The sequence below is a fragment of the Hippocampus guttulatus genome, chromosome 12, assembly GCF_054856545.1.
Source record: "Hippocampus guttulatus isolate MCC_2025c chromosome 12, RoL_Hgut_1.0, whole genome shotgun sequence".
Lineage (NCBI taxonomy): Eukaryota > Metazoa > Chordata > Actinopteri > Syngnathiformes > Syngnathidae > Hippocampus > Hippocampus guttulatus.
In genome coordinates, this window is record NC_141272.1 from 10,952,003 (window position 1) to 10,978,063 (window position 26,061).

A 26,061-nucleotide genomic window follows, 5' to 3' on the forward strand; every position below is an offset into this window, starting at 1 on the left:
CTATCCTAAAATTGTTGCAATCAAGTGGTTGGTCTTAGTAGAAGTAGAACCTGCTACGGCGATTGCAATTGTTCATACAACCAACCACAAACCTCAATTGTCTGGGTTTTATTTTCCTCCACTGAGCCCTATTGACAGTCAAACATTATCCTAGATGGCCATAGATGTAAAAAATGGCTACTTACAGTCGTCCTCAAATACTTCACACAAAGTACCACCTCAATTTCACTTATTTGTATATTTATGTGATTTCCACATTCATCAAAAAGAAGCATAACACTTTTTGGGAAAAGTCTGTGACTAAATCATCTCATCTGAAAAACGTTATTGAAATGTTGAGCCACAGCAAAAGAGGACTGGATTGGATTTACAAAAGACATTTCTTTGGGAAGAATACTCATTTTGGTACAGTAGCAGCTCTACATTCAAATCAAATTGTATTTGTTTTTCTTAAGTAAACTATCCCCTATAGAGAATACTAAAACAAAACAAAAAATGACCTTGGACTTATTTTGCAGCACTTTAATATGAAATGTGGGGCACGGTGTTCGACTGCTTAGCACATCTGCCTCAAAGTGCAGAAGAGCAGGGTTCGATTCCGGTTCTTGTTTGTGGAAAATGTTTCTCAATGGAGTTTGCATGTTCTCCCCGTGCCTACGTGGGTTTTCTCCAGGTGCTCCGGTTTCCTCCCACATTCCAAAAACATGCGTGGCAGTATAATAGAACACCCTAAATTGTCCTTTGGTATGAGTGTGAGCACAAATGGTTGTTTGTCAATGTGTAATCTGCGATTGGCTGGCAACCAGGGTGTACGACATGCCGACTGCCGCAAGGCATGTGGCATAGGCTCCAGCACGCCCGCGACCCTCGTGAAGATGAGCAGATCATGGATGAATGGATGGCTTTACAATACATGTAGCAAAAAGGGCATCAATCATCATGAATCAAAAATCTTTCGCCAGTTTGTTGCCTCTTTTCGAGGTACAACATACACAGTCAACAAATAAAACTTTATTTGGACGATAGGTTATTGGGGAATAGTACATAAAACAGTTTTTCATTTCATTGTGCTTCCAAATGCACTTATACACTGGTTCTACATCCATACTTACAAATGTACACATTCACATCAAAATCTGTAGCAATTACACATATAATGTGTACTTGCATTGCAATACTCGTTTTGTGTTTTTTATTATTATATATTTTTTGGTAACATTTAGAGTTCTACTGAATGTACTGTCCATTACCATTTACAACTCAAATCTTACATTCATTCTCAATACAGGTCGTAACAGGTACTTGGCTGGTGGGGCGTTGTGCACGGATGAACCTCAAAAGTGGAAGCGATTGTGCAAACCACACAACACAGGGAAAACAGCAGAGGCATGAATACGCATTTGAAAGCCTCACTCACAACAAACCACAATGTGTAGCTGCAGAAGTTACAGAGGGAGGACTACAGAACCTTTTTCGATCCACATGCCCATGTAGTGATAAAGACATAATTGCAGACTTTACATCTCAACAGTGTACCCATTTCACCACTTAAAAATTCTTTCCCAATCATTCATACAGAAGTGTGTACTGTCACATCAATGGTCATGTTGAGACTCAATCAGAATAAAAGTCTCACTCACACACACACACACACACACACACACACACACACACACACACACACACACACACACGCAGACACACACACACGCAGACACGCAAAATCGAGTCCATCACGTACTGGGTGACGAGGGTACACCTGAATAGAAGCTGCACTGCATCATGTCCGGAGGTTTGCGTTGGATCACGTGGTCCTCCCGGGGCAAGGGTATGGCGGGGCAGTGGGCCTGGGTCTTGACGCCAGCCCCCCAGCCAAAGCGGCAGCTCAGCAACGAACGCAGGTGCCGGAGGACCGACTTGCGGCAGATGATGAACACCCAAGGGTCCGCGATGGGGTTGAAGGCGTAGAAGCGGAAGGCGGTCAGGTTCTCGTGGTCGCCGCAAAAAGGGTGGATGGCGTTGATGAAGCCGGCGATCTGAAAAGACGGGAGTAATTGAGAGCCAGTTATTTTTTTGGGTTCATCAGTGGAGGGGGGGGGGGGTTATAGGGCTGAATAATTTATCGAATTTTAGATGTGTGTTTCTTTCATTGATTTATTTGTCCATTTACTAGATAAGTTCCATGCTTAAGATGTGCGACATGTCGACATGTTTATATGTTAGTTGAATGGAAAATGAAAAGATGAAGTGATTTGTTTGCATTTTTGTTGTATTCTGACTTATGATTGATCTACTTAGAATTACGCCTCACTTGTTAGGTAGAATTGTGTGAAGTTGGCTTCGTGAATGCTTAAAAGACGACTGGTCAAAGTGCTTATTTTGTAAGTTAACAACACGCACTGATAAACTGTAAAATGTTGACCTCTGTTTTGTACTGCCTTGTACAAGTTTTTGTGGTATACCTAGTACTTAAAGTGCAGGCTGATGGACAAAACCACAAACTTTGGTCAAGCAGAAGCCATGCAGCCAGACAGCTGCAGCTGGAATTTCAAAAGCCCACAACAGCTGGCCCCTGAAGAAGTTTCCCACCTCATTCTTCTGCTTCATCAACAAATCCCCATAACCTTTGCAGAAAAAAATAAGTAACCTGCAGTCTTCAATGATAATTTTTTTTTCCTAGTACTGGCGTAAATGTTAGCTGTTGCTAGGGCCTCACTGCACCATGAATTAGTCGATGACAGAGAAGAGACAGAGGGAGCCAGTCCAGCCCTGAGTCCACATCTAGACTCACACGGATGTGGTCACCCTTGACGAGCGGGGGGCGTTGGGTGGGAACATCGCTATTGAAGCTCTGTGTACACAAGTGGAGAAACCATGGAAGAGAGTTGTCATCTTCTATGTGTCACACAGCAAAAAAAAAATGGAAGCAAAACAACGCCGATGTGTGTTTAATGTTTTAAGGAAGTTGTTGTGTTGACTTGAGGTTGTGTTGAACTTCTGGAGTTTCTCAAGCAACAGCGATCCGCTGTCACAATAGTGTTGCAAATTGCTGCTTTGGTCCACGAGTATACAGCCAGAGTTGGCCAAAGTACTCAGAGCCTGGGTTACAAATACACAATTTTTAAAATATTTTGCACTGTAAACTAATGTACTGCGTAAAAACACACAGAAAAATTAACTACCATTTTTTTAATGAGTTCTGGTTGGATTCAAAACTTGCACTTTTAACTAATGCAAAGGTTTTTCTTTTTAGTTTAAAATGGCTTACCTGAATTAGAATTCCACATCGCATTGTGGCCAAAGGTAGAATGCTGGTCAGTTATTGCGCCTTTTGGTGCTACAAATAGTAAACATTTATTGTGGCGTATGCTAAAGAAGGTCATGATAATGCTAATGGACCAAAAGTATTTGCCAACTTCCAAAAGAAAGTAGAAAGTGGAAGTAGTCATGGCAACTCATGTGTGACGTACGCTAAGTTTTCATTTGCTAAATTAACAAGGATTGACTATTTAGAGCACTAAAAGGCGCAATAACCGACCCGGATTCTACCATACTACAATGGAGGGGGATTTTGGGTGCCAGTCCGGGTTTTAATTTTAATTTCTACAAGTCACACTTCAGTATAAGTCGCCGAACCAGCCAAACCGAATAAAAGCGTGACTTAATAGAAAAATAGCGCAGCCTTGACTAAAGGCACATTTCATTCATGTTTTTCGATAATTTCAATCTTTAGCTCAGTCATCGACTTCTTTTGTCAGCATTCACTCTCTTCAGGATGCATTTTGAGAACAATTTAACGCAATTTTGCAAAATACTGTCACCCAAAAAACCCTGAAAATGTGACACAAAGAACAACAGACTGTGATTTCACTGCGAGGAAATAATATGATGGCATGGTGACCAGATGTGAAGTTTGTTGCGCTATCTAATGCCGAAGAGTTTGAAATAAGGGATAGGACGGATTAGTCGTGACACATCAAGTTAAATGTGACTAATCATTGGATTTGTTTACTGTAAACCGCCGTTATACTGTGTGTACACATTTTTGTGGTATTCCAGTGCCTTGAGCTACTGTATGTATTGAAATGTATTTGCGTGATTGTGAACATGCGTTGAAAGACCTTCAAAAAAAGTATGGAAAATACTATACAATCATGCATAAAGAGTATTTCAACAGGGTTTTTTCCAATATCATGGATCTCACTTATTACACGGGTGGTCTGGAACGTAAGGCGCACCGATGACTGTATAGTTGAATGCTTAGCTGCCACCACTGCCAAGAGCAATTTGTTTTCTTAAAAATGCGTGTCATCGTCCATCATGAAGTGTTGCCAGAAAGCTCCTCATGAGCTGTGCCACCTTAAACTTTTGCCTCTGCACATTCAGGCCACCCGGCCTCTTATGGTCCTCTAGGCGGTGCAGGGTAGGACACAAATCTCAGCTGCCCAAGGCGTTGGGGTGTCACATGGTCTTTAAACACCGGAAAATGAATGTGTTAGGCCTGAGGCTTAAGTTTACGAGGCAGACATCATCTGGACAGACATACTGGAGAGCATACCAATTGGAAAGTACTTTGTTTGTTTTGGGCACACACGCATGCTCATTTATCATCCTGACATACACCGCATCCACAAACTATTACTGCATGTCCGACATGTTTTCACTTATACTCCCTCAATCAAGCAGCCAATTTAAGCCTGACTTGTTCTGATGGGATAGCATTCCAAAAACATTGGGGCTCTTGCTTTGACATACTGCCTACAGGATGGGTAAAAGTTAAAAAAAAAAAAAAAGAAGTAAAACAATGAAATAAGAATAATGAGTAAGGAAAATACTGATAGAGTTCAAAAACAGTAAGTCAACAGAAAGGTTCACTACATCCATCCATTTTCCAATCCGCTTTATCCTCACAAGGGTCGCTGGGGGTGCTGGAGCCTATCCCAGCCGTCTTCGGGCAGTGGGCGGGGGACACCCCGAACCTGTTGCCAGGTAAACGCGGGGCACACACAGACCAACAACCATTCACGCTCACACTCACACCTAGGTACAATTTCGAGTGTTCAATCAGCCTGCCATGCATATATTTTGGAAATGTGGGAGGAAACCGGAGTACCCAGAGAAAACCCACGCAGGCCCGGGGAGAACATGCAAACTCCACACAGGGAGGCCGGAGCCAGGATCGAACCCACGACCTCTGCACTGTGAGGTCGACGCGCAAACCACTGGACCACCAGGCCACCTCAGCTTCACTACAACTACACTTAAAAATAAATACCGGTAATAAAAATGTAAAACTATTTGAAGTTAATACATAAACGGCAAGCTATCTAAGCCAAAGAGAAAAATAATACTTAAAATGTGTTAAAACTAAAGTAAGTTAAAAAAAAAAAAAGGTTAGACAATGGCTAAATTGAAGACATTAAATTGTGAATGTGAAAATTAAAAAATTCAAAGCTCTTGTGAAAATACACAAAGATAAAGCAAAAGAATCATACATTACTTTGTGAAAAAGCTGTCCAAATTATGAGCGTAACTAAAGATAGAAAGGGTAAAGTGGAAATAAGATAAATCACTTAATAAATTACTAAAAGTTGGCCACGAGTGTTGACAAAAACAGTTGAAGCCTATCGAATCAAATCGTAACCCAACTGATTGAAACCAACTCCAATGTATATGGTATTATGTACCGAAATACGGACCAAATCGCCTTTTATTGGTGCGATGCGCACCCTTAATAAATATGTTCTAAAGAGGAAATCTTTTAAAAATTCATATTCTAAATGGAAAAAAACAACAACTACGAATCAATCTGTCGGCTAAAAAAAACATTCGTAATTAAACAGAAAATGGGAGCTAATGTTCTTCCCCTCTCATGCAGGTGATTAGTGTACCTAATGAAGCGCCCTGTGAGTGTATCTTAACTCATTTACACCCTTCAATTTGCGCATAGCCGTTCCCTCCCAATGACGTATTAATACGTCAATCACGTGTTTTCATGGGGGAGGGTGCAAGAGAGTCCGATGCAACTTCTCACCACAGGATTAGGCTTGACGGCAATGTTAAATAGCAAAAAAATGGCCATCGGGTGGCAGTGGTGCAAAAATCAACCAGGATCACGCAGCAGAAGTAGTAGAAAGGGCGTACAGTGAAGGAGGGGCATATGTGGATAGTGGATTGGAACATTAGCAACTAGCAACGATGGAGAAAAGGAAATAACTAACTAAAAATGATTTTTTTTCGGTATAAAAGCGTCCTCGAAACAAAACAACAAAGGAGATGGTGTTTGTGTGGAAGAGAAAATGACGCTTCGGTCACTAATCGAAAGCGGCACCCGTCAAACGAACGTCGGCCTGCACAAACATGGCGTGCTACACGCAGCCCGCATAGCTCACGCCGAGTTTCGAGTTCATCTGATGAAGATGAACTTGCTCCACGTCAGCGATCATCGCTTGGCAGAGCATTTTGTGAGAGGCTGCATTGCTTAGCATGGCCGACGCCGGGCACACGTCAGCGATTCGTTGGAATCGTCTCGTAAAGACGACGGCGAAAACGATGAATTGGAGAGCGATTTGGATCCCGATGTCGGACGAATATGTGCCTTCGGACATAACGGAAAGACGCTGAGAGTCCTCGTCAGAGCCGCTGGAACGAGGAGGTAACTGCTGACTAGCTTGCAAGTTCCCATTCAAAACTTCATCACTTCTTATGCCTCCTCAGTCACTTTTATGCACCGCTACATTCCCGCTATACTATGAAGTTGCCAGTAACACTCATCATTTATGTACGGTTGATGCGTCTCGTAGATGCGGATGAAAATATGCGCCGTAAATGCGCTGACTTGCATGTCGCCATAGGTTTTCAAAAAACAAACAAACAAAAAAAACAGGACACATTTGGTCCGCTCAGCTCTGCTAAAACCACTAGTGTTAAATTCATATTGCATTTCATTTCAAATTGGATGCTGAGCAACGTGGAATGAATGGTGTAAATAGCAGTGTGCGAGCATGTATGTGTGTGTGTGAGAGATGCTGAAATGTAAGTGGAAAGCAACAATAAAAAAAAATAGAAAAATAAAAGTGTGGTAATTGTACATACTTCTATACATTACAGATTGTCCACCCAGAAGCCAAAAGATGACGACTCCTCGCTTTGGTGGTGGAAAGAAAGGTAAATAAAATGATTGTACCTCACTCTGCAGCAAGATATATTTGCAACTTTTTATGTTTCTATAATTTATAGGTCGTGCATCTGGACGTGGTGGGATGAATCGATGTGGTGACAAACTGGATGGAAGCCAAAAACCATCTTCTCCACAGCTGCACTTTTGTTCATAGTTCAATAGTTTTGTTGTGTGCAAATAAATTATTTTGTGACGAAAACATTATTTGTAATGTTCTTTTGTAGGAGGAACACATTATTGAGGTATTTTAGCTACCACAAAAGCAAAAAATAGTGTAAAACTTGAAATGATGCTTGAAATGCATGCTTTTACAAAAAGCTCATTTTCTCTAGATTTCTGCACAAAATCGGCATTTTCCATCAAACTTAGCAGTTTTCTAATGCTGATTGCCAACGAACGGAGAAAGCTAGAAACAAACTTTTTTTTCCTGCTGAAAGAAGAGAGTCTCACCTTTCTTTTGACAGGTTGCTGTATATATAGCCATAGGACAGAAAATTCTGTGGGCCTTGCAAATCAGTCGAAATTCAGTAAAATGTGAGGGATTGAGGGGGTTGCTCCAGTGAAAAGGGGTGGTATTCAATGAGTTAATGTCATTGTACACAGCAACCGCGCAGTACACTGTGACGCTGTCCAATTTGCAAACACGTTAATCAATGTTTTCGTCTAACTGCTTCTGCCGTGAGTCATCACAGTCATTGCTTTGATTGTACTCACACCTCAAACAACATCTGTGCACACTTCATGTTCGGCAAGTTTGTTGTGTTCCTGCGCGTGCATGTCATGCAAGCTGGTGAGGATGGCCGAAGCTTCCAAGAAATGGAGCACGCTAATGGACGTCTGCAACATCTGAACTTGATTTGGGTTGTTTTAATTTTACACCGCCAATTCTATGAGGGTGTGCACACTTACGCAATGTAATTCTCTGAGTTGGTTGGTTTAAGGTTCTTTATCCTGGTAATTTTTTTCACAAAAAAATTGTATTTGACCAATGGTGTGTAGACTTTTTATAGCATCTGTACCGATTGTATCATATCGTCTGTTTGCCAAAACATGTCTAAAAAGTCTACTAGAACATCAGAACTTTATTTGGGTTCAATCAGAGACACCTGTCTATCTGTTAAAACAGATGTCATACACATTTAGTGTATTTTGTAGTGCTCGGAACATGGTGAAAGGCAACCCAGATGAAGGAGATCAATTTTCCATTGCATTGACAGCTATTTGCTTTCTTCTCATATTTTTGTTTTCTTTCCCCCAAAATATTTTTACAGTCTTAAAAAAAAACTCAAAATATTATAAATTTTTCCCAATGTTTCTTAAATTTTCCAGATTTTTTCCCACAAATAATGTATTAAACATAAAACATAATATTTTGAGCATATTGCTTTCATTAAAATGTCATGAAAAAGCTACTAAAGCCGTTTATTTGGGTTTAATCAGTGGCACTTGAAACGGTGGCAGTGGCCAATTTAATTTGTACATTTTTTCCATTGTCCTATAATCATGTGTAGTTACAAGGTTGACTTTCAAATAATGTTTAGACACAAGCGCATTTCAATAAATGCTAAGTGTCAGTGCTAGTGAATCATTATGTCGTAAGTACATCGTTTCTGGCTATTTATTGATCAGTGGCGTTTACATTGAGTTTGCTCACTTGGCGTTGAAAGCCGCATCAATCAAATCATGTGTGCGTGTGTGCGTGTGCTCAGACGCTGCCATCGTAAGTGTGTCTGAGCATCCATTAGTGGCTTTTTCCTTCTTTGCACAGCTGCAGTTAAGTACCTAGACTCATCATTCTTCGGCCAAAATGGCAAAGAGACACTCATTTAATTTTTTTCTTTTTTTTTTAAAATTGTGATTAAGATGGCCTGTGATCCTTGAGAGGATAAGCGGATGAGAAAATGGATGGATGGATCGATGTGAAAAATAAGAATAAGAGAAATTCACATCTGAACGCATACACACACTCAGAAACGCAGAAAACAGGAAGTGAAAGGACAGCATGGAGAGTGAAAACGCCCCTAGTGCTGAAACTGGGTTAAGTGAAAGGAGAAGGGGGAAGCGAGGTTTGACTGTGTCTGGAAAAGAAAAAATGTGTGCATTATGTACCGGTAATCAACAGCAAACTTTTCCTTTGACCAGAAGTTGCACTATTTGGCCTCCATTGTATAACGCAATACCGTAGTTCCATTGAGACATGTGGACATATAATGTTAACGTTCAAGGGGGCCGATATGGTCTTCTTTTTTTTAAAAGTCATTTTCCCTTTTGTTTATACTGTATGTCTATATATGTTTTATGCCAAGTCGAGTAAAAATCTAGACAACCAAAAAAAGATTCAATTCTCGCCTTGCAAGAAACACATTTTTTTTATAATTTATTTCTGATCAAGTGAATGTGATTTTGTTACCAGATGTGGCAACGCTACTGCAAATTGCCAACCTCTTTCCATACGCAGATTGGCATGGCTTTTTTAAAGTTCTGATTGGGCTGGTATCATAATATTTAATCTTTTTTTTTTGTCTTTTTTTGCATTAAGCAGAATCAACATGCCCTTCAATCCCAAGAGTCTGTTTGTATCCAGGGAATTTGTGTATTTAACTATGCAGGTAGTTCGGTCTAAATGAGCGACCTCGAATTGCCATGACAAGTCATGCGAGGAGAATTCAAAAGACTATGAAAGCAGCTTTCTGAGGCAGCGTAACTGTTTTTTTGATAACTTGTCTGTAATCTGAACCTGTTGTGAATGTTCTGTCTTGGCCTGTTGGAATGTTATTTACTCGTGTTGTTAATCTTTTTTTTTTTTTTAAGAATTGTTCATTATGTGCCAAACTGCTGTTTGTCGTGAAATGAGTTGACTTCACTGCTAGCATACAGTGCTCGCAAGTCAAAGAACAAAAAAATAAAATAAAATAGCAGAGCAACAACAAACTCTTAAATGGGGTGACTCGTATTTCAATTGCCACCGATATTATCATTCACCCATAGCCAGGCTTGGGCAGCAACGGAATAAATGTAACTTTGTTACATAGTCAAGATCCAAAACAAAATGTAACAGTATTCCATTAGAGTTAGAGAAAAAAAACACGTAATTAGATTACTGGCACATTTATGAAAAATGTGGATTTTTTTTCTTCTCTCAGATTACATTCTTAATGCGGGCAGAGAGATGGTGCAGTCGAGTCCTCGATTACATGCTCTTAACTTGTTGGCCAATATCTATCTACCTATCTATCTATCTATCTATCTATCTATCTATTCATCTATCCATGTGAAGTGTTGCCTTCAGGGACAGTTCGAAAATAGCCTTTTTTTCAGGCGTTAAAAGTCATTTCTACCATTCATGTTCTTGTAGCTGGTAAACATTAGCTTTGGTTTACTGAGCCTATAATCTCAAAACCACAAAACATTCCACAGTGCCTGGTTGTAATTATCCGAGTTTTTGTTTTTACTTCTTTATTGTCTGAATGACTAAATTGACCTTTTCAGGGGGGTGACACGGTGGTGAACTGGTTTAGCATGTCCGCCTCACAGTACAGCGGTCATTGGTTTGGATTCCAAGCCTGTGTGGATTTTCCATGTTCTCCCCCTGCCTGTGTGGGTTTTCTCTGGGTATTCCAGTTTCCTCCCACATTCCAAAAACATGCGTGGTAGGTTGATTGAACGCTCTAAATTGTCTCTTGCTGTGATTGTGACCGCAAATGGTTGTTTGTTGTATGTTTATGTGTGCTGTGAAATTAGCTGGCAACCAGTTCAGGGTGTCCCGAAGACAGCTGTTGTAAACTCCAGTATGCCTTTGACTCTCATGAGAAAAAAGCCACTCATATGATGGAAGGACTTTTTTTCGGGCAAAAACAAAAGTAATGCAAAACAGACTTAATCATACTGACACTCCCCTCATTTAATTGTTGGAGCACTGAGAACAATTCCCTTTTTAATGTAGACATCAAAAGACTGGGAATTATGAGACAATTAGATCAATAGTTCCACTTTTACAAAAACAATTCCAATGCAGTTGGGACATTGCGTAAAACATAACAAAAACAGAATACAATGATTTGCAAATCATGTTCAACATATATTTAATTGAATATCGAGCAAGCAAAAATTCCAGCGTTGTATGGTCGCAGAGCAAAAAATAATTCACTCGGTTTAAGGTCAGTGATCCATCCATCCATTCATTTTCTAATCCGCCTATCCTCACGAAGGAATTTTTAAGGAAAGAGGAATTTATGACAAGACTTTTAAAAAGGAACAAACAACAAGGTTCTCTGAAAGTTCTAATATGAAGAACAGTTCTGCATCCAACTTATATTTGCACTGAAATGACAATGACAAAGTATTATTTTCAAATGTCACTTGCACTGGAGTAAACATGAGTGCACCTCAGGCAACTGCATATGTGCCACACCAACAACACATGATGGACATTTTTATGCTTCTCATATGTTTTTATTTGACATGAGGGTGTTGTATTTCAGCGTGATATGTCGCTGCCAGCTTTTTATTGGCTCAATTTCATACAACTAATAATACAGGCCCGATGGACACAAAACTGTTCTTGCTCTCATTACAAAATCCAATTGCTAAGAATTGTCCTCTGGGTTTCAATTTTAATCAACAGAAAAATAACAGGAAATGCTATCAGCGGGAAAAACAACAAAGGTGTTCTTTTTTTAATTGCTTCCAGCTTAGTCATGTTGCTTTTCTTTTTTGTGTTCCATGGAAAATTGACCAAATGGTTGAGCGCTATGATTCATCAAATTAATTATTTGCTTACCTGCACTCTACTGATTGGTGGAGGAGGTAGTTAAAGCGTTAACTAAACTGCTATGTTTACTACTGACGTGATAACCACGGACACTCGGTAGCCCCCAAGGACCACACGGGGTAGCCCCTCCCAGCCTCAGACGCTCACAACCATAAAGCCTGGGTTCTGTTTGAAAATAGGTGACCGCTGGTGAGACATTGTGATTTCTTAGGAAGATGTATACTTTCCACTATGTATCTAAAGTCCACCTTAAGTCCAATGGGATTTTGTCAGCGTCATTTGACTCAAGATGACTCTGGCTTCATCTCCTGCAGAGGCCCCAAAACCAACACATTCAATGATGTTTAATTTGTTGGGCAATGTAATTCAATTCTATTTGCAGATGAGGTGGGGATAAATCTTTTAAATAGAGGCATAGAAGTTGACTATTTACCTTTTTGTCAGGCATGAATCAAGTCACAGACAAAGTGGGATTGAAGTGAATATAAGGACCTTATAAAACAAAAAGTCAAGTAGTTTAATTTTAAAATAAACAATGACATATTTAGGAATAGTGAATGCTTCCTTTTGGGGGGCAGGGGTGGGGGGTATCCTTTGACATTGACATATCGCAATCATTTCATCAGAAAGCAACACCCAGATCGTGTGGAGATAAACGGCCTACATCCTGTCCATGTTGGGCTTGAAATTTAAAAGAAAAATGACTCAACTTCTGTTGACTCATTTTGAATGCAGAAATGTCAAGTCGGAGTCAAAATAGTTTCTGACCCACATTATATTTTAAGGCATTTATTACATACAGTACCTGCCTTGGAATATGTGAATGGCATGCAAAGCTGGATTCACTCAAACAAACTCGTACAAGAAGCATGCGAACTGGACATTGAATCCAAATGAATGTCGATATTCTTGTGTGCAACTATTACAAGTTTGACGTGCAGGGTTGACACAGGGAGACTTCAGTGGGGGAAGAAGGCAAGCAAGAGCATGAGCCACATTGAAAAATGATGTCAACGATAAGGATCTGAATAGACTGAACATAAAACACACTGTTGAGGCACAGCTGGGTAACACACATTGTGCCAACAAAATGACTGGCAGCAGAGGGAAAATGGACGCTTCATATCAAAGAACACAAGATAATTTGAAGTTTTGCATGATGCCAGTAAATAGTGAGCTCATGTGGCCCTTTCAACACAGACTTTGATTGACGTCGCTGACGTAATTGGGAGTCTTTCCAGTCACACATTGTGTGTTTAACTTTTTTTATTTGGTGGCAGTTATTTTAGTTATTTAGCTCTCAGTAGGTTGCCGAACAAGTCAAGTCAAGTCAACTGTATTTACAGAGCACTTTCAAACAGCCATCGCTGCATACAAAGTGCCGTACATGGAGCAATTTAACATATACAATAAACAGTAAAACAAATCGGTGATAAAGACGGTAGAAAGCACCAAACAGTAAAACCAAGAACAAATCTAAGTCATGCTGAGTCGAATGCCAAAGAATACAAGTGAGTTTTGAGAAGGGTTTTGAAGATGGGCAGCGAGGAGGCTTGCCGAATGTTCAGTGGGAGGTCATTCCAGAGAGAGGGACCAGCAACAGAAAAGGCACGATCCCCTCTGAGCCTCCGCTGGGTACCCCTAATAGTGTCTGGTCCACAGACCTGAGGCGCCGGGCAGGTGTGTAGGGGCGGATGAGCTCAGAGAGGTAAGGTGGCGCGAGATTATTTAGAGATTTGAAAACAAATAAGAGGATCTTGAAAATAACTCTAAAATGTATCGGGAGCCAGTGAAGGGATGCCAGAGTAGGAGTTATGTGCTCCCTCTTACGAGTACCAGTCAAGAGGTGAGCAGCGGCATTCTGGACCAGCTGAAGGCGCTTAATGGAGAACTGTCTGACTCCAAAGTAATTATTTTGGCCAGCTGTCTAAGGTGAAGTCATGGACAATCCAGAGCATCCACTGCACAGCACCAGGGGAGAGGAGCAGCTGTCTGTCCGTCTATATAGATCGAGCTACTGTATCTATCGATCTAGCAAGCGAGCTAGTTTGTTAGCTAGCTAGCAAGCTAATTGAGCAAAAAGCACAAACAGTGTAACATTTAGCTCTAGTTTACACTTTCTTATATTCTATTCTTCTACTACTATTCAATAATGAAAACATGCATATTGTTGTGGTCTACAGTGGTGTGCAATCCCCCTGCCTTATAATGAGAGATAATGACCCTGCACATTATCTCTCCACAAAGTCTATTGATACTTTTCTATCCATCCATCCATACATACATTCATACATACTGCAAATCCTGCCTCACCCCACTGGCATTTGGGGCTGTTTAACTGCTGAGCCTGGAACGGATTAAATCCTATCCATCTATTACTATGGGGAAAGATGAATTGTACTGGTATATTTTCATCTCAAGGCACCACTGTAGTAAGTGACCCAGGTCACCAATGGCAACAACAAAGATTCAACTGAATTTACCACAAGCGAGTTTACCAGGCACATTGTTTAAAAGATGGTTTCTGGAGGTCACATTTGCTTCAACAAAGCAAAACCACAGCACACACGCTCAGTGTGCTTTCTAGATTGCCGTCTTTGCTCTTCACTCATCATCAAAAATGTCCTGCACAGCCTTTCATCACCATTTAATGGAAGCCCGGGTGCCTCCTAACCTCATTAAACTAACCATTTGTTCTTGAAGTGAATACGGTAAATGGACAAATTGTAGGTAAGCGTATCTGCAGGTCAATGTTTGCAGCCATCTTCATGCTCTTGGCAAACATGAGATGTGTGCATGTTGAATGGAAGCTTAAATGTCTTTCCACAAAGAAGAGGCATTCCTAATCGTTTAGAACACGTTAGGAGAATCAGCTTTTCTACCATGGAAGCCTTTGTGTTTTGTGTGTGTGTGTGTGTGTGTGCGTGTTAAATAGGTAGGCAGCAGCTGCAGGACAACAAAAGTGTGGGAAACAAAGGTAACCTTTTATAGCATAACCTAAGTCATGCCCAAGCCCTTGCAAATGCCATAAATCTATTTCGCCCCCCCCCCCCCCAATAAAACAACAAAAATGTTGAATTGAATTGAATTGATGAGAAAAATAACACAATATTATATTTACAAATAGTCAACACTTCTTGTGAAAACCACCAGAAAAAGGTTTACTGTTGTACTTTAAAGCCACACTTCGGCTCCAAGGATGCATTGCGGCATGCAAAGCTGAACTTTTTCCATCATAAGGGAGCTGATCAATATCGTCTACGTGTGTTTATGTTACCCGTAGTTTGTTGAATACGGGTCTGTCTTCATTAGTAGTCATGTTAAATTTAAGTTGCATGTTGTCAACATGAAACTATGGCTGTTACTTGTGTGAAACAAACAGGAACATCCCGGTGACTCATTCGTCTCTTGGTGAAAGAGTTTCCATTAACTCGAAAAAATGCACACAATCAATCATGGCTGACACCATCTCTATTCTTGAATGAAGAATAAATGAACGAATTCTTTATTTCAAATGTATGCGAATGACTTTGTCTCTAATGGAGATGAATTGGTGGAATTAATAATCCTGAGATTGGGTGGCACCCAGTATAGGGTGTATATTCCGCCTACTGATTGAAGACAGCTGGGATAGGCTCCAGCGCACCCGTGACCCTCATGAAGGTAAGCGGTCCGGATGACGGATGGATGGGTAGTACTAGTAATCTAGACCAGGGATGGCACCTTGATGCACTTCAAACGAACTGTCAATGGTTCTTGTGAAAACAAAACAAATCACTGTCGTTTGTGCTTTCTTTGCCTTTTCGGCCTTTCTTCAGTTCCCAGGATGCATTGCGGCATGGAATGCTGAACGTTTGAAATCATGATCTCAGTTTATTTATGTTACCCGTAGTTTGTTGAATGTGTGTCTCAACTGTCACATTAATTTGAAATTGATTATGTCAACATGAAACTGGGACTGGTACCTGCGATTCCACACAGTCCGTTATGGCTGACAACATTTTCGTGTGGGAGAGATAATTTGAGGGCCCCTCAAACCACAGAGGGATGCCTTTTTTTTTTTTAAATATTTGTTCTTCCAACCAATTTTTTTCTTTGCAGTATGCACACATGCTTCTGTTTATGTACGTCGTCTTCGTGCTTAGCCTGTCAAGTCGTTCGTATTTATGAGGTGCAACTGTCTCGAAGAAGCCTCCTCTTGCACAATCGCATCATGCCAAGAGCTCTTCAGCCCACGCAAGTATCATTTCCCCATATTCGTCACAAAAAAAGTTCTTCTTTTTCGTGTTGTTTATATTCTGAAATGATTTGGCAACTGAGCAAAAAGAAGGATGATGTATATCGTGCAGGTAGGTTGTGTTGCCTTTGGTGTAACAGGAGAACCAGCAGCAACCACTATGTAAATACGACATTATTTAATTTGGACTTGCTAAACAAATGACTGAATTGTGGATTATACTCTTTCTGGTATGAAGAAGAGGAGCAGTGAGAGTCATTTCCCCTCATTTGTTCAGTACATTTTGTTCCCTGATATTTCACATAAAAAAAAAAAAATTAAAACGTGGAAAGCATACTCGCGGTAATTTAGAATATATTTACAGACACACTGACGTAATTTGTGAGATTCCACTCACTCACTGTAAAGTTAGTGGTTTTCTTGGCTTTTGTCTTATTAAATTACTTTGACAGCACAGCGTACAACTGGAGCGGGTCTCAAAGTGGAGTATGCGGTAACCCTCTTGTCAGATTGGGGGAAATGCTACAGTTGCTTACACGTTTTGTTTAGTTTTTTTTTTTAATCCAGTGCAGTGTGTTTGTTGTGTACAGTTCAGCTCTATTTAACTTTGGAGTAGAATACTTCGGCGGTTATGATTTTAGATTTTTTTTCCCTCTTTACTCATTTGGGTACAATTTTTTTTATGTACATTACATAAAGTATAGCATCCCCATATTTTAGTGTGTTGCTGTTTAAATTATACATATTGTTAAGGCAGCTTGCTTTTTTTTTTTTTTTTTTTAAATCCACCGCAGTTCATCTGGAAGTCTACTGGTCGCCGATGGTGTAGTGGCACACGTTAAAACGTGAAACTTATCACATTATAGAGTGAAGTTTACGGCATAAAACCATTCAATTTATCACATTTTATCGTTATGATGCATTTTAGCATAATATGCAATACAATATGAAATTCAGCACGTTAAAATGTGAACTTTATCATGTTATTATCAGTTGAGTATCACGTTACAATGTGAAATTGATCACATTACGGCATGATGATGAATGTCCTTTTTTCCGGTGTAGCAGCAATGCGCTTCTGTTGTTGAGTCGAGTTCAGTTGTATTTAACTTTTAAGACAAGATATTTGCATTGAATCAGATTTATTTGACATTTATATGGAATACATTTGCTATGTAGCACTATTTGTTCTTTTTTCACCTCAACCGTCTTTCCATAAGAGCCCAATTCATCTTGAATGGCTACTATTTATGTGACACTTTCACTTCAACCCCGCGCAGGACAATTTTGTTTCATCCCACTCTAATGAAGTCAATATTGGCATGCTGACTAAGACACCCACAGAGCAGCAGCACTAATGAAAACCTTTCAGGGTGACACAAAAAAAAACAAACACTGAGTGACTTTCCATTCCATCTTAATGATTCACAATAGCTCAAAGTGTGACTCGTGAGGCTTTTCCTCAAGCAAATCTTGAATAAAGATGGGTGAGGCGTTATAAATATAATTGGATCCAGACGCTTCAAATAACACTTTATTGAGCTGAATATTGACGGGGGGTTGTCATGGGAGCAATACTGATGGTGCGAGTCGGTGCTGGGTGCTTAATTAGTCTGTACCTGTCCCCAACATAATGACTGTGGTGAGGGGGAAAACACATTCAAGATAAATGGCACAGAGTAATCATCACCAATATGCCAGAGAGAGCTATTTGGTTTCATTATTGTTTTATCTGTTGATTGTTATTCTAGTTCTTAAAAGCTGACGCGAGTCCCTTCTGGTTAGTTTTGAAAGCCCATAAATACACAATTACATCAACGAGGAGGATTCATGATGAGGCGTGTGAACAAAATATTTCATTCGGCAATTAACTGCTATTATTAGCTTCGGATTCGTATCTATTGAGTCCACTGGGCGCACCTCAGTTTGATTGTGAAAAGTTGTCAGTGGAACACTACAAAGTTTTATTCCCTGTAACCTGATCGCCATCACAGGTTTTAAAAGGCTTCCAAAGCCACAATTGAAGGCACGGAATATAAAACGTTGCGCGTGAACGACACTCCTGTTTCGCAAACAATTCAAATCTTCTCTCATAGGCCATTGGCAACGATAACGTTAAGCAGCCATTGGTCAAAGCTGTCTTATCTCTTAAATGCTGTCTAATGTAATCACACTGCGAGTGTCATTAGTTTCGACTGCAAGAAATCGGGCGTGGGTGATATTTTACATTCCAGCTGTTAACATGACAAGCCTGAGAAAAATAAGAGTCCCAAAAGGAGAACTCCTGGAATAGACATCACAAGAAAGCATCGCTTCCCCAACTCTGCTCCCACGCTGGGTGGAAGGCAGATGGAACCGCACAGAACATCAGCACAACATCATAAACTGTGGTGCCTGGAGATTAGGCCTGAGCAATTCTGGAGAAAAAAATAATAATCAGAAGAAATATGATGATCGTGATTAATAAAGTTCTTTTCTGAAATATTTATTTTGTGCAATGAAGCACTTTGGGGGGCAGGGGGACCAATTTTGCTGGTGTAAACTGCAAATTTCCCCAGTGTGGGACAAATAAAGGTTATCTTATCTTAATATTGAAATCACAAAAATATTAATCATTGATTAATTGACACTTGTTTACACTTAGTAAACAAGTGTCAAACTCAAGGCCCAGATTCGGCCCGCCACAGCATTGTATGTGGCCCGCGGAAGCAAATCAAGCATGTCAACTTGCATGGTGCTTGCTAAAATCTCGACCAAAATTCTCATTTGTAATACCATAATTTCCGAACTATAAGACACTACTTTTGTCACACACTTTAATGATGCGGCCTGTTTAAAGATTGTTAAACCAGCCGTGTGTGTGCTGCTTTACTACCATCTTGCTGCCTCGTGACATGCAAAGAAAAGTTAAGGTATGTTATTAAACGTTGAAACCTCTTTCTGTGTACCATCTTTCTTTGCAAATATCTCATGTTACAATATGGGGACCTGCGGCTTATAGACAGCTGCGGCTTGTGTGTGTACAAAATGTTTTTTTTCCTTGAAAAATGTAGTCCGTGTGGCTTATCATCAGGTGTGCTCTATAGTCTGGAAATTACGGTAAATAAGAGACATATCGTAAGTATTTTTTCATAGTTCAGAATCAGCTGTTTGCAAAGTCGAACCAAAAATTGCCTGCCGTGCTGAGATTGAGGAAACCGGTATGTCATGCCGGGACAGAGCTTCGAGCAAGGACAAAATGATGCTGAACTGTCCACACAGAGAATGTTGATGTATCCAAGTTAAAAATGTATTATATAGTTTTTTTTAAACACCTCAGCATTCGCCCTGCAGTCACATCATCAGTAAATGCAAGAGAACCAGTTCCGCTGTTAAAAAAAAAAAAAAGAAATCCTGTGGTCATGCGCTCACTTGTGCTTTTGTTTTTATTGGTGCAGGTCGACCAAACTTTCTGGACAGCTCTTGCGTATTTCTGTAACACATCCAATGCGCTCTCATGGGATGCAAAATATCGTGGATTTCATCCCGAAAATAACATTACTCATTTCTGGCAGGAAACTATTTGAGTAATGTGCTCCAGTTCAGATACATGAAAAACCATTGCGGTCCCTGCTTGCAGAATCATGCATCAAGTGCAATCAGCCGTTTTCTCACACATCTGTTTGCAATAGTGTGAACCTATTTAGTGTTGGTTATGAGGTTGCAGCTGGCGTTGACACGCTTCCTCGCCGCCATCTACGTGAGTAGTACAGTGTACAAAACAAGTCTCGGAAGTCAGGATCAGGCTCATGCCGTGAAGCAAGTCAGGCAAACGGAATCACTTTGGAACATCACAGGCCCATGTCCACGGTGATGTCACAAAGTTTCCCTCAAATTGGCCTCTCAGTGACTTGATATATATGATCTCATGCTCGGTAGTCGGCCTCAGTCTTTACCACAAGCAGAACATGAGACTTTGGGCGAGCAACGAGGAGCAAGTTTGAGCACTTGTAACGATTCCCGTATAAGACCTGACGATAAACCTCAGCAATCACAGCCTTGAATGACATTTGGCTTAACCAAATGGACTTTTCCTGTGCTAGTTATGTGCTGGCTTGCGTTTTGCGGCAAGGACGAGATGGTGATAAACCTGATTGACTTGTCCTCCCTGGGTTTACTTTTTAATGGCACTCTCTCATCAAATGGATACACACACACACACACACACACACACACACACACACACACACACACACACACACACACACATATATATATATAACGTGCCAGTGTGGTGAACGCGGCAACATTCTTCAGGCACGCCTTTTTGCCCTTCTTTGTCAAACTGTGCAACTCCAACCACCTACAACTAAACACCACCAAGACCAGGGAAATCGTGGTGGAACTCACGAGGCCCAGACCTCACCCTGAACCCGATGGCATAAATGTTGTCAGTGTGGAGATTGCACAGATTGACCTGGGTTTGCATCTGGATGAAAGGCTGGACTGGGACTACCAACACTGACGTCCTTTGCAGGAAAAGACAGAGTTACTTGTATTTCCCCGGACAACTGGCTTTTTTTTTTTTTTAACATTTGCAAAAAGATGCTCTATCAGTCGATGTTGGCGAGTGCCCTTGTGGATGCAGTTGTGTGCCATGGCGACCGCTCTGTCTTGAGCACAGATTTGGACACCTGAGCGTGTTGTTGTCCACGATGGCCAATTCAGAGCTTCGGCTGCACCGCACCGCCTCCAGGCAGAGGAGCGGCATTTGACAGGCTGAGGTCACTGCTTTGCTCTACTGACAGACTGAGGTTATCTGTCATGCCTTACAGCCTTTCAATTCCACCCTCATCTTACAGGGTGCATGAAAGAGTTAATATTAGTAATTTGGCACAACTGCTTTGCCTTGGGTTGTTTGAGTTGCAGAGGGAATTAATCTGTCTATCTGAGCAAAAGCACTCCCATTGTAAAGTCCCGCAGTAATTCTCACTTTCTACCCTCAGCAGACACAAAATGTATTGAAGTACTGTATTTATTTAACAATGTGTATTATTCGATATAACACTTGAGAGCTGTTTCGAATGTACAGCCACAAAGCCCATTTACAGTACATTGTTAAAAAATTTTTTTGAAAAAGCTATTGATGAGCAGCCGTCAATCGGATTTGTTCTAGGTGTGGTGATCGGCGTTGTAATCTCATGGTATTTGTGTATTGCAGGTACCCTGTTGGTGAAGAGGGTTCTGGTAAAATCATCCCCGAAAAGATTCTTCTCAAGAAATGCACAATAAGTTCTTCTACTACTCATCATCTCTTGGCTGGTGTCACTGAAAACGGAGCCTTTTCAGCTATCAAAGGAGACGGTTATAAGGTGGAAAAACCGGGCTTTCACATGGCAGCAGTGACATGGAGGAACGTGAACGCGGGATCACGTTGACGATGATGCAACAGACGCAGAGACGCAAGATTCCCAGTGAATGAGTCATTTGTCGAAACACCAGCAGCTACTGGCATTTACAAAAAATGTACAACTAAATTTGACGAGGCATATACAGGTAAGGTCAATTTTTTTCCCATCCATTTTTTTTTCAAGAAGTGTATGTAATTGACAGTAAAATTCATATTCTGTACTATTTACCCGAGTCCATTTCAAGCTGTACAGGTTTTATTGGGTGGTGTAAAAGCTGTGCCAAACAAATGAGAGGAGTGACTGATTGTAGCTAACCCACCAAAAGTCACGACAACTTAGTGTTTGTATCTTTTTATCCATCCATCCATTTCCTGATCCGCTTTATTCTCACAAGGGGGGTGCTGCAGCTTATCCCAGCTGTCTTCGGGCAGTAGACGGGGGACACCCTGAACCGGTTGCCAGCCAATGGCAGGGCACACAAAGACCAACAACCATCCGCGCTCACACTCAAACCTCGGGACAATTTTGAGTGTTCAGTCAGCCTGCCATGCATGTTTTTGGAATGTGGGAGCAAACCGGAGTACCTGGAGGAAACCCACACAGGCATGGGGAGAACATGCAAACTCCACACAGGAAGTCCGGAGCTGGAATCGAACCCTGCACCTCTGCACTGTGAGGTCGACGCGCTCACCACTCAAACACCGGGCCGCCCTCCACCTTTTTACTTTTGACTGAAATAAAGGAGTTGGACCCAAGTCTTTTTGACATTTTTTTTCCACTGAACCTGTACTTCTACTTTCTGTGTTTTCAACTGGTGTTGACACAAAGCAGCACATTCATCGAAAACCTCTTTCTTGAATTCCCTTTGACCAATTTAAACCAACTCTTGCTTTCTGTTGAAAATGTGGTCAACACTCACGCACTGGCAAGTGCCCGCACACGCGCGCACACACACACTTACACGCACATAGAAAATAGATTATGTACTCACTGTGAGCGGCAGCGAGCAGATGGCGAAGATGACCGTGATGAGTGCCAGTAGCACCAGGTGATCCATCTCCTCCTCGCCCCATCCGAACAAGGCCAGGCTCAGCTTCCTCTTCCTGCCCGTGGAGCCGGCCGAGCCTCGCCGCATCAACTGGCTGCGGTGCATCTGGCAGAGGCTGGCGATCACCGAGCCGTTGCACGCGAACACGGCCAGGATGATCAGCGCCATGAGAGAGGAGTACGTCAGCGAGAAGGCCTGCACCCTCTCGCCGTTGGCGTCCCCCGTTGCATCCATGTCGATGAAGCACCACGTCCCCGGGCAGTACTGCCTAAACTTGCCGATGCCGCCGAATGGCAGGAGGCAGAAGGCCAGGGAAAAGAGATAAATGACGACGAGCGCCACCTTGGCGAAGCTTCGATGGATGTGCCCCGAGTAAAAGTATGGGTGGCTGATAGCCAGGCAGCGCTCCACGGCCATGGTGCACAGGATGAGGGTGGGCGCCAGGCCGAAGAAGCTCATGGCAAAGCCGAAGAGCTGGCACAGGCTCTCGTCGCCCAGTCCGACGAGAGACACGTTGCGTGCGTAGCAGATGAAGACGGGGGGGCTGAGGAGACAGGTGCCCAGCAGGTCAGTGAGGACGAGCCCGGTCACCAGGATGGAGAAGACGGACGACGTGGAGCGGTGCTCCTTGCGGTGTACGCCCAAAATGAAGAGCGCCAGGAGGTTTCCCCCCACGCCAGCCATGAACATGATGATGCTCGTCGCCGGCTTGCTGTCGCCCTCCACTGTGAGGCTCCCGCTGCATGTGATGTTGGGACACAGCCCATCACATGCCATGCTTGTTCGTGGATGAGTCACTGGGGAGAATCTAAACGGCTCCCAGATGTTCAAAGAGGCAACAGTGCAGTCTTGGTTTCATTTGGAAGCGAGGGGTGGTCAGAATGTTCTCACCACAGCATTCTGGAGGCGGGAGCAACAAAATTTCCTTATCACACATATTTACTACTCACAAAGACGACAAGACGTTCGGATTTCGGACGACATTTCAAGACGGACGTCAAATGCACTATAAGCTTTACAGGTGAATTGAATTTGACAACATTTTTAAATGCAAGTCCGAGTGGTCAATGTCTTTCTTCTGTTCTCTAACAAGAAGCTGAACGGCAGAATTCAAAACAGGTGACTCTCCACTTCTGTGACCTTCAGTCATTTCTGTAGTCGATGACACCCTGAGACACTCTAACCTCAGTGCCGACTTCCCCCCTGAGAACTTCCTGTCTGACACCTTGCAATGGCAAGGTATCGTTAGGCGTCATATGTCATGATTCAAAATAGAAGCGGCATGATGAAGAAGACCATTTAAATACCACTTCAAATTGATCCAGCAAATGTATTGGCCGAACCATCCTGAAATTTCATCGGAAAAATTCCTTACTTTCTCTGAACAGTGCTCAAACGCTTGCACACTTCAATCTTAAATAATTTGGCGTTGATTGCAACTGTGACAGATGTGCGGCGGGAAATTATCCAAGTTCCTGCAACATGAACAGAGACCGTATAATAATACATACATGGATTTGACAGTGTTGCCCTCCTTCAACACACATTGGACAGATTGTAAAGTAATCTAGACACAGAGAAACAAATATTGTAGCTATTGTATCTGCAAGAACAATAAAAATCATCACTATATGTCGCAGAGTAACGGGGCCGCAGTAGGAGACCTATCTTTGTTCATCTATTTATGTCAGCGACCTATAGTGACAAACAGAACGATTAAATGACCGTAAACTTGGTGGAAGGTATACTCAGCCATTCCTACAACGGCAATAGCTTTGCGTACAATTAAACAGGCCCGGATGTCATACTGAGTGAGTACATTGGTGAGTAGACAAGATCGTCATTATTTCTGTAGGCATACGTTTTGTGACGCTTTGTGAGATTTTTCTCATGTTAAACGTGGCACAATGAAGGCTGACAAAGACTGCTCTAAAGCACATCGCTCGAGTTATAGTACATCCGTGTTGACCACTGACTGCGATGGCAGAACTGCTCAGGTCAGCATTATGCTGTTCAAAACAGGGCATGGAAAAAGGAGTTCAGCACATTATTCTGAAAGCAAATCCTCCATCAAGAATGATGAAAAATGTTACTCACAGTAGAACAAAGAATTGTAATCAAATGCCCATCCATATCCGGAAAACTACAATCCTCTCAATTATTGTATTCTATACTTTAACATATATCATGCATATTTTTAATGAATTTGTAATTACAACTTTTTTCTACAAAAGACATACGTATTACATAAATTGCACAAACACCACGAACAAATGCAGAACCATAAATGTTAATAAAAATATCTTACTCTTGCCTCTTGTTACGAGACCGAGTTCACGAGGTTCAGTCATAATTCTGCCCGTAGTTCCTTTTTTTATGTTTTTATTTTTTTCAACAAACACACACTTGGCTTTTTGAATGCCAAGCTTGGAGCTGACAGCGCGAACGTAAGCCTATTGTAAGGACATTTCTTTGTGCACTTGACACTCTGCTCTGTATCGAGTGTAAAACCCATGTTAGAAAGACAAGAGAGGAAATGGCACGATTCCTATTAATAATGCAGAAACTAACTCTTAGAATTCAATGGGGAAAAAAAGAGAAAAATGAAAACTTACCTCCCCATGATCATGTTCTCCGGTGGTCCACATGTGAGCCACATTGAAAGGAAGATTGAAGTTTGAAAGCAGCGCTCAGCAACACCACTGTTGGACTGCTCTCTCTCTCTCTCACCCTCTCCCTCACTTACATGCTCTCTCACCCCGCCTGCTCTCAGAACACCACACCTACTATTTGCAACACTGTTGCACCAAAGGAGAAATAAAACAGATCACAACCATGAACAGGAAGAGAAGCGTGTGAAATGCAAGCGTAAAAATAGTTTGATTTCATCGGATTGCCTTGGCTAAATCTTTCTGATTTTATAAGGCAGGAGGGAAATGTTTCCAAAGCGCCCTTCAAAATTCTCAATCATCACGACCATGTGCATTCCTAAATGCCATCGGAATGAAACTGGCTATCCTCCAAAGGAAAAAAAATGAAAAGGACTTGAAGAACAAAGACATATCTTGGCAGGATAAAAAGTTGACATCTTACAACAATAAAGTGTAAATGCTTTTAAATCCAGATTAAAAACTGCTCCCTCCTACCCCAAACCGATGATTAAGGTTTTTAAAAGCACTTTTAAATTCAAATTTTCCAAAATCTTGTTCTTGCGCTGTACATTATTTTTTGCAATTTTAGTAAGCTACTATTCATTTTTTTACTTTGAGGTTACCGGTAAATGTCTTACTCTTTTGTTTGTAACCAAACATTCAATTATGTGAAGCACATCGAGTTACCTCATGTATGCACTTTACAAATAAAGCTGCTTTGCCTTCCCTTATGTTTAAAATACATGTATATATATATATATATATATATATATATATTCGTGCA

The 26,061-nt window shown here is 41.4% G+C and overlaps 1 protein-coding gene across 1 annotated transcript; it reads right to left on the reverse strand.

The window, feature by feature from the left end:
• Positions 1-991: 991 nt before the first annotated feature.
• On the reverse strand, positions 992-25,803 carry ptgir (prostaglandin I2 receptor). The gene is made up of 3 exons (XM_086126092.1): positions 25,242-25,803; positions 22,570-23,526; positions 992-2,036 (listed from the first exon to the last, which is right to left on the reverse strand). The coding sequence occupies exons 2-3, from the start codon at positions 23,401-23,403 to the stop codon at positions 1,734-1,736; spliced, it is 1,137 nt and encodes a 378-aa protein (XP_085982218.1). The 5' UTR covers positions 23,404-23,526; positions 25,242-25,803; the 3' UTR covers positions 992-1,733.
• Between the last annotated feature and the right edge of the window lie 258 nt (positions 25,804-26,061).

Excerpts from the sequence above, each read along its gene's own strand:
- ptgir (XM_086126092.1), bottom strand. The coding sequence starts at position 23,403 with ATGGCATGTGATGGGCTGTGTCCCAACATCACATGCAGCGGGAGCCTC. Across the intron at positions 2,037-22,569 it reads TCTGCTCGCTGCCGCTCACA|ATCGCCGGCTTCATCAACGC; the intron begins GTGAGTACATAA and ends CCGTCTTTTCAG.